The sequence below is a fragment of the Dasypus novemcinctus genome, chromosome 18, assembly GCF_030445035.2.
Source record: "Dasypus novemcinctus isolate mDasNov1 chromosome 18, mDasNov1.1.hap2, whole genome shotgun sequence".
Classification (NCBI taxonomy): domain Eukaryota; kingdom Metazoa; phylum Chordata; class Mammalia; order Cingulata; family Dasypodidae; genus Dasypus; species Dasypus novemcinctus.
Window position 1 is genome coordinate 74,411,811 of NC_080690.1, and position 14,895 is coordinate 74,426,705.

At 37.9% G+C, this 14,895-nt stretch overlaps 1 protein-coding gene across 1 annotated transcript in view; it reads left to right on the forward strand.

Moving 5' to 3' along the window:
• LOC101444980 (zinc finger protein 613) overlaps window positions 1-14,895 on the forward strand; it is a 30,846-nt gene that overhangs the window by 4,560 nt on the left and 11,391 nt on the right. The window contains 4 exon segments of the mRNA XM_004454639.5: window positions 8,797-9,005; window positions 9,881-10,002; window positions 11,443-11,569; window positions 11,832-11,924. Of these exon segments, the coding sequence (XP_004454696.2) occupies window positions 8,948-9,005; window positions 9,881-10,002; window positions 11,443-11,569; window positions 11,832-11,924 (400 nt within the window). The 5' untranslated portion in view covers window positions 8,797-8,947.

Here is a 14,895-nt window from a genome sequence, read left to right on the forward strand (position 1 = left end):
ATCTTTTTATTTTCAAGATATATGACTTTCTTTATATATGCAAGTCATAAGTCTCTTATCAGATATATGGTTGCCAAATATTTTCTCCCATTGTGTGGGTTCCCTTTTTACTTTCTTGAGAAACTCCTTTGAGGTGCAGAAGGCTTTAATTTTGAGGAAGTCCCATTTATCTATTTGTTCTTTTGCTGCTCGTGCTTTTGGTGTGATATTCATGAAGCCATTTCCTATTACAAGGTCCTGTAGATGTTTCCCTACACTGCTTTCCAAGATCTTTATGGTCTTGGCTCTTATATTTAGGTCTTTGATCCATCTTGAGTTGATCTTTGTATAAGGTGTGAGATGGTAATCCTCTTTCATTCTTCTACATATGGATATCCAGTTCTTCAGGCACCATTTGTTGAATAGGCCATTCTCTCCCAGTTGAGAAAGTTTGGTGGCTTTATCGAATATTATATGACTATATATATGAGGTTCTATATCAGAACTTTCAATTCGATTCCATTGGTCTGTTTGTCTCTCCTTATGCCAATACCATGCTGTTTTCACTACTGTAGCTTTGTAGTATGTTTTGAAGTCAGGAAGTGTGATTCCTCCAATTTCATTTTTCTTTTTCAATATGTCTTTGGCTATTCAGGGCCTCTTTCCTTTCCAAATAAATTTCATAGTTAGTTTTTCTAGTTCCTTCAGGAAGGCTGTGTTGATTTTTATTGGGATTGCATTGAATGTGTAGATCAGTTTTGGTAGGATAGACATCTTAATAATATTTAGTCTTCCTATCCATGAACAGGGAATACTCTTCCATTTATTTAGGTCTCCTTTGGTTTCCTCGAACAGTCTTGTGTAGTTCTCAGTGTATAAGTTTTTTACATCTTTAGTTAAATTTATTCCTAAGTATTTGATTTTTTTTTTTTACTATTGTGAATGGTATTTGTTTCTTGATTTCCTCCTGATCTTGCTCATTATTGGTATACAGAAATGCTACTGATTTTTGCGCATTGATCTTATAACCTGCGACTGTACTAAACTCATTTATGAGTTCTAGAAGCTTTGTTGTAGATGTCTCAGGGTTTTCTATGTATAGGATCATGTCATCTGCAAATAATGAAATTTTGGCTTCTTCCTTTCCAGTTCGAGTGCCTTTTATATCTGGTTCTTGCCTCAGTGCTCGAGCAAGTACTTCTAAGACAATGTTAAATAGAAGGGGAGAGAATGGGCATCCTTGTCTTGTTCCTGAGTTTAGAGGGAAGGATTTTAGGATTTCTCCATTGTAAACAATGTTGTCTGTAGGTTTTTCACATATACTTTTAATCATGTTCAAAAAATTTCCTTCTATTCCAATCTTTTGGAGTGTTTTTATCAAGAAAGGGTGCTGTATTTCGTCAAATGCTTTTTCTGCATCTATAGATATAATCATGTGATTTTTTTCCTTCAATCTGTTTATATGGTGCATTACGTTGATAGATTTTCTTATGTTGAACCATCCTTGCATACCTGGAATAAATCCCACTTGGTCAGGGTGTGTAATTCGTTTAATGTGTTGTTGAATACGATTAGCAAGTATTTTGTTAAGTATTTTTGCGTCTAGGTTCATTAGAGAAATTGGTCTGTAATTTTCCTTTCTTGTGGTGTCTTTGTTTGGCTTTGGTACTAGGATAATGTTGGCATCATAGAAGGAGTTAGGCAAAGTTCCTTCTGTTTTGATTTTTTGGAATAGTTTCAGCAGGATTGGTGTTAGTTCTTTGCGGAATGTTTTGTAGAATTCACCTGTGAAGCCGTCTGGCCCTGGGCTCTTCTTAGTTGGGAGGTTTTTAATGACTGTTCTCTCTCTTTACTTGTGATTGGTTTGTTAAGATCATCAGTTTCTTCTTTCGTCAATATGGGCTGCTTATGTGTTTCTAGGAATTTGTCCATTTCCTCTAAATTGTCATTTTTGTTGGAATATAGTTTTTCAAAGTATCCTCTTATGATAGTCTTTATTTCTGTGGGGTCAGTGGTGATATCGCCTTTCTCATTTCTTATTTTGTGTATTTGCATCTTCTCTCTTTTTTTCTTTGTTAGTCTCGCTAAAGGTTTGTCAATTTTGTTGATCTTCTCAAAAAACCAGCTCTTGGTCTTGTTTATCTTTTCAAGTGCTTTCTTATTTTCTATTTCATTTAGTTCTGCTCTTATCTTCGTTATTTCCTTCCTTCTTCCTGTTGGATTACTTTGTTGTTTTTTTTCTAATTCCTTCAAATGTGCAGTTCTTCAATTTTTGCTCTTTCTTCTTTTTTAATATACGAATTTATGGCTATAAATTTCCCTCTCAGTACTGCTGTTGCTGCATCCCATATATTTTGGTATGTTGTGTTCTCATTATCATTTGTTTCAAGGTAGTCATTGATTTCTTTTGAGATTTCCTCTTTGACCCACTGTTTTTCTAAGTGTGTGCTGTTTAATTTCCAAATCGTGGTGTGAAATCTGGGCCTCGGTCCCTTGCAAATTTCCAGCTTCACTCCACTGTGGTCAGAGATATTGTTTTGTATGATTTTGATCTTTCTGAATTCATTCAGCCTTTCTTTGTGGCCTAGCATATGGTCTATCTTGGAGAATGATCCATGTGCACTTGAGAAAAATGTATATCCTGCTGTGTTTTGGTGTAATAATCTATATATGTCTATTAGATCCAGCTCCTCTAATATACTGTTCAAATGTTTTGTTTCTTTAGTGATTCTCTTTTGAGATGTTCTGTCCAGAGTTGATAGTGATGTATTAAAATCCCCCACTATAATTGTAGATGCATCTATTCTTTCACTTAGTTTTTCCAGCATTTGCCTCACATATTTAGAGGCGCCCTTGTTAGGAGCATAAATATTTATGATTGTTCGATCTTCTTAACAGATTATCCCTTTCACTAAAATATAGTATCCTTCTTTGTCTCTCACAATTGTTTTGCATTTAAAGTCTATTTTGTCTGATATTAATATAGCTACTCCTGCCTTTTTTGGTTATTGTTTGCTTGTATGATTGTTTTCCAACCATTCACTTTCAACCTCCATGAGTCTCTGGGTCTAAGATGTATCTCTTGTAGACAGCATATAGATGGGTCATATTTCCTTATCCAATGTCCCAGTCTGAATCTTTTGATAGGTGAGTTTAATCCATTGACGTTCAGTGTTATTAGTTTCAAGGAATTATTTGTGTTAGCCATATTTTGATTGGATTTGTGTTTGTCGTATTTTGTTTGCATTTTTTCCCCTCTCTTTTTGTCTTTTTTGTTGCTCTTACACTCTCCTTCAACTCTGCCTGTCCTGTTTTTTTCTTTCTTCCTGCAGAACTCCCTTTAGAATTTCTTGAAGGGGAGGTTTCTTGTTGGCATACTCTTTCAAGTTTCTGTTTATCTGCAAATATTTTGAACTCTCCATCATTTTTGAATGCTAGTTTAACTGGATAGAGTATTCTTGGTTGGAAATTTTTTTCCTTTAGTACCTTAACTATATCATACCACTGCCTTCTTGCCTCCATGGTTTCAGATGAGAAATCAGCACTTCATCTTATGGAGCTTCCCTTGTATGTGATGTTTTTCTTTTCCCTTGCTGCTTTTAGAATTTTCTCTTTGTCTTGAGCGTTGGGTAATTTGACAAGTATATGTCTTGAGGTGGGCTTGTTGGGGTTTATGACCAGTGGAGTGCGCTGTGCTTCTTGGATATGTACATCTGTCTCTTTCAGTAGATTTGGGAAGTTTTCAGCCATTATTTCCTGCAACACTCCTTCTGACCCCTTTCCCTTCTCTTCTCCTTCTGGAATGCCTGTAATACATATGTTTGATCATTTTGCATTATCATTCAGGTTTCTAAGTCCTAGCTGGATTTTTTCTATCTTTTTATTGACCAATTCTACTATCTGTTTGATTTCCGATGTACTGTCTTCCACATCACTAATTCTCTGCTCTGCCTCTTCTAGTCTGCTGATATTTGCTGCATGTGTGTTTTTGATTTCTTGAACTGTGGTGTTCATTCCCATCATATCTGTTATCTTTTTGCATATGTCTGCAATTTCCCCTCCAAGTGTTGTCTTCATGTTGTTAACTCTTCCTTTACTTCATTAGATTTGTCGGTGATAAATGTTCTGAGGTCTTTCATTACTTGTGCAAAGTTCTGCTCCCCTTCCTGATTTTTAGTTTGTTGATTGGATTCAGCCATGTTTTCCTGATTACTGGTTTGGTTTGTAGATTTTTGTTGCTGTCTGGTCATCATTTTATCTTGACGGGTTTAATCAGTTCCTTAGCTTCTTTGTCTAGTCTTGGAGATTTATTAGCTGTTGTTTTTGCCTAAGTGTTATATCTTCTCTTTGTCACTTTGTTCTTCTTATTCTAATTTCTTATTGCTGGTTGAGTTCACTTCCCACCAAATCAATGTCCAGACACCTCCAGTCCTGCAAAAATCCTGAAACAGCCTGGTCCGATAATGTCTTTTAATGTGCAAAAGTTTTTAATTTTGAAGTCCCATTTATCTGTATTTTCTTTTGTTGCTTGTACTTTTATCTCATATCTAAGAATTCCTTATTAATTCCAAAATCATGAAGGTTTGCCCCATGTTATCTTCTAAAAGTTTTATGGTTTTTGTTTTTATATTTAAATCAGTGATCCATGCTGAGTTAATTTTTGTATATGGTGTGAAGTAGAGGTCCAATTATATTATTTTGCACATGGAAGTTCAGCTTTCCCAGCACCATCCTTCCCCATTGCATTTACTGCTTGACATCCTTGTGAAAAATTAATTGTCCATAGATATGTGGGTTCATTTCTGGATTCTCAATTCTATTCCATTAGTGTATATGCCTGTCTTTATGCCAGTATACCACACTGTTTTGATTACTGTATATTAGTAATATGTCTTAATATCAGGGAGTATGAGTCCTCCAACTTGGGTCTTCTTTTTCAGAATTGTTTTGGCTATTTGGGGCTCCTTTCAATCCCTTATGAATTTGAGGATCAATTTCTTATTTCTGTGCAAAAGGCTTTTGGAATTTTGAAATGGATTATGTTGAATCTGTACATTGCTTTGTATAGTACTACCATCTTAACAATTTAAGTCTTCCAGTACTTGAACATAGGATGTCTTTCCATGTAGTGAGGTCTTTAATTTCTTTCAGCAGTTCTTACAGTTTTTAGTGTTCAAGTCCTTCACTTCCTTCATTAAATTTATTCCTAGATATTTTATTCTTTTAGATGATATTATAAATGGAATTGCTTTCTTCATTTGAGCTTCAGATTGTATACTATTAGTGTATTTTCTATATATAGGACTGTGTAATTGTCAAACAGGGATAGCTTTACTTCTACCTTTCCAGTTTGGTTGCTTCTATTTATTTTTCTTGCCTAATTGCTCTGGCTAGAATGTCTACTACAGTATTGAATAGCAGTGGAAAATTATATTCTTTTCAACTTATGGTACTGAGATAGTGGATATCCATATGGAAAAAAAGGAACTTACTGTCCACTGTATAGAAAAATTGACTCTAGACCCAAATATAAACTCTAAAATTACAAAATTTAGATGAGAACATGGGAGAAAATATTTGTGACCTTGGATTAAGGAAAGATTCTTTAACTCCAGCACAAAAATTGTGATCATTAAGTGAAAAAAAAATGCTAGAGTGGACTTCATCAAAATTTTGGGAAAAAAAAAATTTTTAAACTGAGGATATGGAAAAGTTAAGGCATATACTGGGAGAAAATATTGATAAAGTATGTAGCCGATAAAGGATATGTATCCAGAATACATAAGGAGGTCCTACAACTCACAAGAAGACAAAAAAAAAAAAAAAGATTAAAAGCATATATAACCAAGGCCAACACCAATTGCTGTTCAGTACTTTGTAGGGGAATGCTTACATTTATTTTCAGTCTTATTTTCCCCTAATAAATATTTATTTATTAGCAATCTAGTTCTTTCTTGCTGCATTTTGATATATTGTATTTTTAATACCTTTTAGAACTAAATAATTTAAAACTTACATTTTTGTTTTCTTTGTTGGCTCTTAATTATATGTCTTTTCATTTCCAGATGTATAAATTTTTTTCTTCTGTTTTCATAATTTTCAATCGACTTTCTTTTATTTCTTTCATCTAACGGTGATTAGTGAATATGGTCTGTTTGGTAATGACATCTAGAATTCGTGGAGTATTTTTTTGTGATTTTCTCTACATATATGCATTTTCTCTAATAGCAGTCTGCCTCTTCTGAAATGATCTAGTCACTGAAGGCACCAAGAATGATTACAATGTCCTGAAAGTTCTTAAGGGTGAAAAGTGAGGTTGAAACTCCAGCTGTTCCTGAATGAAAGCCTTGTTATTTGAAGGTTTACACCTGGAGTGCCTCTGAGGCATTGTATTCACTGCCTCTTGCCCATGGCTATTACATTATTTGGACTGGACACCAGTTCCCTCATTTGTGTTTCAAGAAAACAAGTTCAAAGGGTCTACTGCCTCAATAGAAGTGCTTTTAGGATTGAAGTGGGAGGCAGCATATTCAATACTGGGTCAGAGGAGAAGTAAATGTGTGTATTAGTCAACCAAAGAGGTGCTCTTGCAAAGTATGAAAATCTGTTGGTTTTTATAAAGGGTATTTATTAGGGGTAAAAGCTTATAGTTACAAGGTCCTGGGGAGTCCAACTCAAGGTTACTCCCTTACCAGACTGTTGCCACGCCTTCCTTTTCCCTCTTAAGGCTCCTTGGGTCCAGCTTCTTCTGATCTCAGCTGGAGGCTGGCATGGGGCTCGTCTCTTTCTAGGGGCTCATTTTTTTCTGGGCTCAGTTGCTCAGGGCTCTGGTCTCTTCAGTTGCAAACTATCAGGCAGATGGCTTATTTCTCTCCAGGATCCCAGGATCAAGTTCTTTCCTCTGCCATGTCTATGGAGCTCTCTCTATTCCTGTGTATCTTCTTCTGTGTATCAACTTCTATCTCCTTGATTGAGTGTCTCTTTATATAGCCCACAGTGGGGGGGGGGGGGAAGGCAGGGATTCAAAGTGAGTCACCCTAATGATGTGATTGAATCAAAGCCCTAGTCTTACATAATTTAATCAAAGTCATTTCAGCTAAATCTAATACAAAGGGTTTCATGCCTAGAAGAACAGACCAGTTTACAAACAATTTTTCTTTTTGGAATTCATAAATAATCTCAGACTGCCACAGCGTGGGACCCTATTGGCTTGGAAAATGCAGGAGAACCACGGGGAGCATGTCACAATGATTGTACCCTTATAAGGTGGAAGAAAAGCTCACGACAATTTTACTAATTTCATGCCCTCATGATGTAAATCTTTTACTCAAGCTCTGGAATTTGGCCTGTAAAAAGCTTCTGGGCCTGCTAGTCTGTGAAGTGCTGCTTTTGGACAAGGGATGTGGCATGGAGCTTTTGCATTTGTCTGTGGAATAAAGTAGTTGCAGGTGTCTCCGAACTGACTCCAGAATTTCAGGTTATGTCTGACTATGTGGCCATCCTCCATGTGATGCTATGAAAATTAAATTACTTCAAGATGGTAGCAGAGGGAAGCTAAGTCATATTATGCAGGCATATGGCCAAGGGAATACACCAGTGGCTAAGGTCAAGTTCTTGAAAACAGGCAGATCTGGGTTCATTTTCTAGCTCTGTTGGAGCATGTGTCTTCCTGGACAAAATACTTAATCCCCAAGCCTTGGTGTTTTAGTTTGCTAAAAACTGCTGGGAACAATATACCAGAAATGGGTTGGCTTTTATCATGGGAATTTATTAGGCTAAAACTTACTGTCCAAAGACTATAAAAATTTCCAAATCAGTATATCATCAGAGATGCTGTCTCACTGAAGGTCAGCTACTAGCGATCCTGGACTCCTGCCATGTGGCAAGACACAATGGCAGTGGCTGCCAGTCTGGGTCTCTGCCTTTTCTTTCAGGCCCACTTTCTCCCTTAGCTCAGCTGTGGGCACGATGCAGTTTACTCTCCCCACTCCTTTAGGACTCGTTGCTATTTCTGCTTCAGGCTGCTCTGTCTGTGGTTTTTCTCTCCTCTGGATTCCTCTCTGAGCTCATGGGTTCCTTCTGTCCATTTCTGTGGCTTTTTCTGTGTGTGTCCTTGCATATTTCTCCTGTTTATAAAGGATTCCAGCAAGAGGACCAGGACCCACATTCCTGGGTCACACATCTCTGCAGTAATCCAATCTAAGCCCCATCCCACCCCCAAATAACTCTAATCCAATAAAGGGTTCCACACTCACAGGAATGGGTTAACTTCAAGAACATGATCTTTTTCTGGGATCCATTAAGAGTTCAGACTGGCACACTTAGCTTAATGTTGGAACTGGAAAGAATGATTTATACCTTATACAGTATAATGAAGTGAGTGGGTGTATGAGAAATTAAATAAGATAATGCCTCAGCTGAGGCACATCTACACATTAGGTATACAAAGGCTTTTGAACAGGTACCTGAGCATACATGGTTTTGAAGGAATAAATGTCCAGATCCTCACCTTCTGTATGACCTCTTTCCGGATACTCAGTTGCATGAGAATTCCCCTGCTACTGGGGCATTGTGCTGTGCTGGATCAATCTCCTCTCCTGCCTCTCTAAAGCAGATATCCCACTTGTATTTCACAGAAGAAAGGCAGATTGCCCACACATTCAGAATATGTTTTTATGGCAGCAGGCTGTAAAAACCTCTGGGGCCCCAATTAATAGGATGGTTAGAGACAGTCTTAGCTTGAAGTGAGTGCACAGGAGCAGAAATAACATCTAGTCCCAGTAGGAAGGTATCACTCAAAGTGAATTTATTCTTCAGCCCACAGGAGCTGATGTATTCAGGCTCAAGATGAATCAAGGGAAGTAGGAGATGGTTCCAGGACCTAGATATCATATCTGGGAGAAATGACAGAGACTTGCCCTTGGCTGGATTTCTAACCAAAATTTAGGACGCATCTAGACGAGACTAAATGTTACAGCATCCTTGCTACTACTTCCTGATAACACAAGAAAATGATCAAGGACCAGGTAACCTCTGGCTTATTTTCTTCTTTCCTTTATTCCATGATTGATTTGAGTAGGACTTTAAAAGTTAATTGAATTAAGTGGGAAAGTATAAATTGGTAAAGCAAAATTTGTGGGGAAATAAACTTTAACTTCAGTATCAGGGCAAAATAGGATCAGAAATGTATTGTTCATAGGATTTACATTAAAAGACCAATGTTGGACATAATGTGTGACTAGAGCCTCTCGAGGCTTTATTAGCTGGCAACTTGCATCTGATAACTGACAGCCATCACAATCAGCATACCGTGATGTCACATGGTATACACTAACTGGAAGGAGAAAGCAGACCAGTTTCTTAGGGGATGCCAATATTTTGTGACAGTTAGGTCTCAGAAAATTTCTTGGATGGTGGACAGTGTCCTTATTTGTAGCCTTCTCATGGAATGCAAAAGCAGATTTCCTACAGCTATTTCTTCTAGGGTTCCTCAGAGTCTCAGTGGGAATAGACCAAGCAAACTCAGTGGACACAGTTCTTCAGGGGACCACAGCAAGTGACCCAGGGACCCAGCCTTGTAGTAGTCAAGGTTAATCTTGGAATAAAATGAAACCTAAGTGGAAAGATTATATCAAAGGTTCTGTATGAACTGGTGGCTGAATTGTTTGCTTTAGAACTTCTCCCTCTCTAAGATAGTGTGTGCTCCTCCTCCAGGTCAAATCAAATTCTTACCTACCACCTCCTCTTCATTATCTTTTTTTTTTTTTTTTTTTGACATTCCGGGGCTGGGGATTCCTGGGACCTCGTATGTGGGAAGCTGGCACTCAACCACTGAGCCACATCAGCTCCCCTAAGTTGGTTTTCTCGTTTGTTTGCTTATTGTTTGCTTTTTTGGTTTTAGGAGGCACCAGTAAGCAAACCTGGGACCTCCCATGTGGGAAGCAGGCACTCAACTGCTTGAGCCACACCCACCCCATATCTTTTCAATTTAATCACACAAATGAGCATGGATACATTTTAAAGGTAAAAAACTCCAATAATTGTGAAGTACACATAGCAAAAAAAATAAGATCTTTCTTCATACACCTCTTTTCTAACTCCTAGTGCAGGTTTAACAAATGGTTGGTAATGTGTATTTCCCATTACTGTATCTGTGTCCACATATATGTTTTCTTTCTCTCTCTAGATATATATATATATACATATTTATAAACAATTTAAATGTATATATATTAACAAATGTATTTGATCTTTGGAGAATGGAGAATGCCATTCCATTACTGTAATTTTTTTTTTATAAACTGACAAGATAAATGTTAGGCCTCACTCTAGCCCCCATATTTATTAATGTCTCTTCTACAAATCCATCAATCTGTCTTTGTGCTGCAGTTTTTCAGATCCATCTCTAATTCGTTGATTATCATTTCAGTGTAACTAATATACAGTATATGTAATATATGTATATTTTACATATACTAATGTGTTACAGTGTAAAGCTAAATAATAAAATATATACACATGTATATTTTCTAGAGATTCTGGTTTTTTCTTGGTCTAATAATCTTTAATAATCTTGTTTCTAGACATGTTTTAGAAAGATTCTTTGAGGGGAAGCAGACTTGGCCCAGTGGTTAGAGCATCCATCTACCACATGGGAGGTCCGCGGTTCAAACCCCAGGCCTCTTTGACCCATGTGGAGCTGGCACATGTGTAGTGCTGATGCACACAAGGAGTGCCGTGCCATGCAGGGGTGCCCCCCGTATAGAGAGCCGCCCAGCGTGAAAGAAAGTGCAGCCTGTCCAAGAATGGCGCTGCACATACGGAGAGCTGACACAGCAAGATGACGCAATAAAAAGAAACACAGATTCCCATGCCGCTGACAACAACAGAAGTGGACAAAGAAGAGCACGCAGCAAATAGACACAGAACAGACACCTGGAGGAGGGGAAAGGGGAGAGAAATAAATCTTTTTTTAAAAAAAGAAAAAGATTCTTTGTTTTCTTAACATATAAAATATACTTATTATGCATCATCTTGTAATTATAGTGTCTGGAATAGCTTCATGGCTGATTCTGATATTAGCCATGAAGATTCATGATGAATATAGGAATGTGTGTTATTCATCCTGATAGTACTGGAATATATTCAGTGCCTGGCAAATATGTGCTCAAAATATAAAAATACATACATACATATATACAAATATACACACACATATTTACATATACATGTACCTATATCTGAGGTGTTTCTAAATTGCAAGATTATTGCGTAATCTTCTGATTTGTTGAATGAATTACTATAATTAAGGATATTTTGCTAGGATTTTGCAGCTATTACAATGTATTTAAAAAAACCTACCTAGGTATATAGATGTAACCTATATAGAACAACTTTCTTCACATTGCTTTCATTTCAATAACAGAAAAACACTTCATGTTAACCAGGCCTTTGTTATTATAGGAATCACTGGCATTTGACGATGTGGCTGTGCAGTTCACCTGGGAGGAGTGGCAACTCCTGGGCCCCATGCAGAAGGACCTGTACCGAGATGTGATGTTGGAGAACTATAGCAACCTGGTGTCACTGGGTGAGGAGAGCTCTCCTGTGTCACTCAGAGGGTGCTCAGTCAGAGACCTTGTCTTTCCCAGCTTCTGAAAACTTTGGAATGTCTGTGGTACTCTGCATTAGATTATCCATCCATTCTCTGGCCCCAGATAAGAGAGTATAATTTTCTCTCTCTTGAAAGGAAAAACCTTTACTCTGCAGACCTAAAATATAAAATTCTCCCGTGTTGATGGATCACCATCCACTTTGGTGAGCCTAAGTCTTCTGTCATTTCCCATTAATAGGGTATCAAGCAAGCAAACCAGATGCCCTTTCCAGGTTGGAACGAGGAGAACCATGGACAAAAGAAAAAGAAATCCACAGTCAAACCTGTCCAGGTGAGTGAGAACCAGCAAGGTAGGCTACTGAGAAAGTCATATTTTAGTCATGACAAAAGGTATCACAGCTGGAAGGGTATCTGAGGATATGTAAACAGTGCCTCTACATATTCATTTACTCATAAAAGAGTTCTTCTATTAAGTTTAGAGGAAAATATGCCCCTTTACCTCTTCTTAGATGAGATTCTTGTTTATTCATCTATGTCTTGATTTTTTCCCAAGGTGTCTTCTTTCTAGGATTCTCAAACCTTAGTATTCTTCTTCCCTTATCAGAGTAACACAATCTGTTCCTTCTACTTCCCTTGCTATGAAATTCTGCCTTCGAGGCTTGCCTCCAAAGAGAGATCCTTTATTTCAGTATGATCTTTTGGTTTCTCCGTTTTCCAGCCCCAGTGCATAATGTTGACTTCTTTTTCTGACATTTGACCTCACCTTAAGTGTTGTGCTCCCATCGTTACCTGGACTATTGCTGTGCATTTATCTGTTTCCTTAGTTTCTCTTTCCCCACTCTGAGCTTTTCCGTTTCCCAGTTTTTGCTCTGGCCTTGTATGACTTTAAAGTTTCTTTCATTCTAAAGAAGTGAAGCTTTTGTTCTTTGTAGAGACTTTCAAGTTGATATCTCCTTTAATAATGTGTAACTAACATATTCCTAGCATATAATTTGCCCATCTCCATGGCAACTCCCCTGTGTTAGTTTGTCTCAGGGCTGCCAATGCAAAGTACCAGAAATGGGTTGGATTTTATAATGGGAATTTTATTTGAGTTAAAAGCTTAAAGTTCTCAGGTCATGAAATGTCCAATCAAATCAAGGCACCATCAGAGATGTTTTCTCTCCAAAGGTTGGCTGCTAGCAAATCCTGGAGTCCTGCCACATTGTGAGGCAAGATGGCGGATCTACTGATATCTCTCTACTTTCTCCTGGAGCTCAGCTGTGAGCAATCAGGCATCTCTCCTTGGGGCTTATCTCTTCAACCTTGAGCTTCTACATGTGCCCAGCCTTGTGGGGCTTTGTTTTGCCTCAGCTTTGGCTGTTAATGATTCTTTCACATGGCCAGGTCAAAGTGGAAAAGCTCCCTTTTCTGTGTGTCTTCTTTCTCTATATATCTCTGTTTATATAATGCTCCAGTAAGAGGGCAGAGACCTGAGTCATGCTTCACTGATGTAGGCCAATCAAAAGCAATCTAGGGAAGCAGACTTGGCCCAATGGCTAGGGCATCAGTCTGCCACACGGGAGGTACATGGTTCAAACCCCATGCCTCCTTGACCCGTGTGGAGCTGGCCCATGTGCAGTGCTGATGCACACAAGGAGTGCCCAGCCATGCAGGTGTGTCCCCTGCATAGGGGAGCCCCATGTGCAAGGAGTGCGCCCCACAAGGAGAGCTGTCCAGCGCGAAAGAAAGTGCAGCCTGCCCAAGAATGGTGCTGCACACATGGAGAGCTGACACAACAAGATGATGCAACAAAAGGAAACATAGATTCCTAGTACTGCTAATAAGGATAGAAGCAGTCACAGAAGAACACACAGTGAATGGACACAGAGAGCAAACAACGGGGGGAGGGGAGGGAAAGAATAAATCTTTTTTTAAAAAAGCAATCTAATCAAGGTCCCTTAACCAAATCTAATGCAATCAAAAGACCTCACTCACAGGAATGGATTAGTTCACAAATAATCTTTTTTGGGGGATTCACCAAATTCAAACTGTCACATCCCCAATGAGTCCTTATTTCCTGTTCAAAGAACTAGAATCATCTCCCCTTTGAGAAGACTCCTTTTCTCCATCCTTCTTAGTAAATCCCCTTCTAGTCTTGTATATCATGTCCTGGCCATGGTAGAGTTATCTCGAAACTTTCCTACCTCCTCTGCACCCACATTAAAATCTTTGTTATTCCTGTTGATTTTATAAATTTCTCATTCTCAGTTACCATCCAAAGCAGATCATTAAGCCTCATGCTTGATTTAATTTAATTCCTTTGTATAGTTGTTAATTCTGATCTTTTTTTTTCCCCCAGTTAATCCTAAATGATACTGCTGGATTTATTCCCTTTAAGCTTCCCTTTTGCTTTTCATAATTTTATGTCATTAAGTCCCAGTTAATCACATTATCTAGCTTATAAAATGGAAATTATTCTTTTGTCAAAGACCTCCATGATATAGTATCACCTCGCTTGGGCAGAGTTTGCTTTCCTTTTACTAAACTCAAGGTCAACTGCAAATAATGAAATTTGACTTCTTCCTTTCCAATTTGAATGCCTTTTATATCTGGTTCTTGCCTCAGTGCTCGAGCAAGTACTTCTAAGACAATGTTAAATAGGAGCAGAGACAATGGGCATCCTTATCTTGTTCCTGAGTTTAGAGGGAAGGATTCTAGGATTTCTCCATTGTAAACAATGTTGTCTGTAGGTTTTTCACATATACTCTTTATCATGTTCAAAAAATTTCCTTGTATTCCAATCTTTTGGAGTGTTTTATCAAGAAAGGGTGCTGTATTTTGTCAAATGCTTTTTCTGCATCTATAGATATAATCATGTGATTTTTTTCCTTCAATCTGTTTATATGGTGTATTACGTTGATTGATTTTCTGATGTTGAACCATCCTTGCATACCTGGGATGAATCCCACTTAGTCGTGGTGTGTAATTCGTTTAATGTGTTGTTGAATATGATTAGCAAGTATTTTGTTAAGTATTTTTGCGTCTAGGTTCATTAGAGAAATTGGTCTGTAATTTTCCTTTCTTGTGGTGTCTTTGTTTGGCTTTGGTACTAGGGTAATGTTGGCATCATAGAAGGAGTTCGGCAATGTTCTTTCTGTTTCAATTTTTTGGAATAGTTTCAGCAGGATTGGTGTTAGTTCTTTGCGGAATGTTTTGTAAAATTCACCTGTGAAGCCGTCTGGCCCTGGGCTCTTCTTAGTTGGGAGGTTTTTAATAACTGATTCTATCTCTCTGCTTGTGAATGGTTTGTTAAGATCATC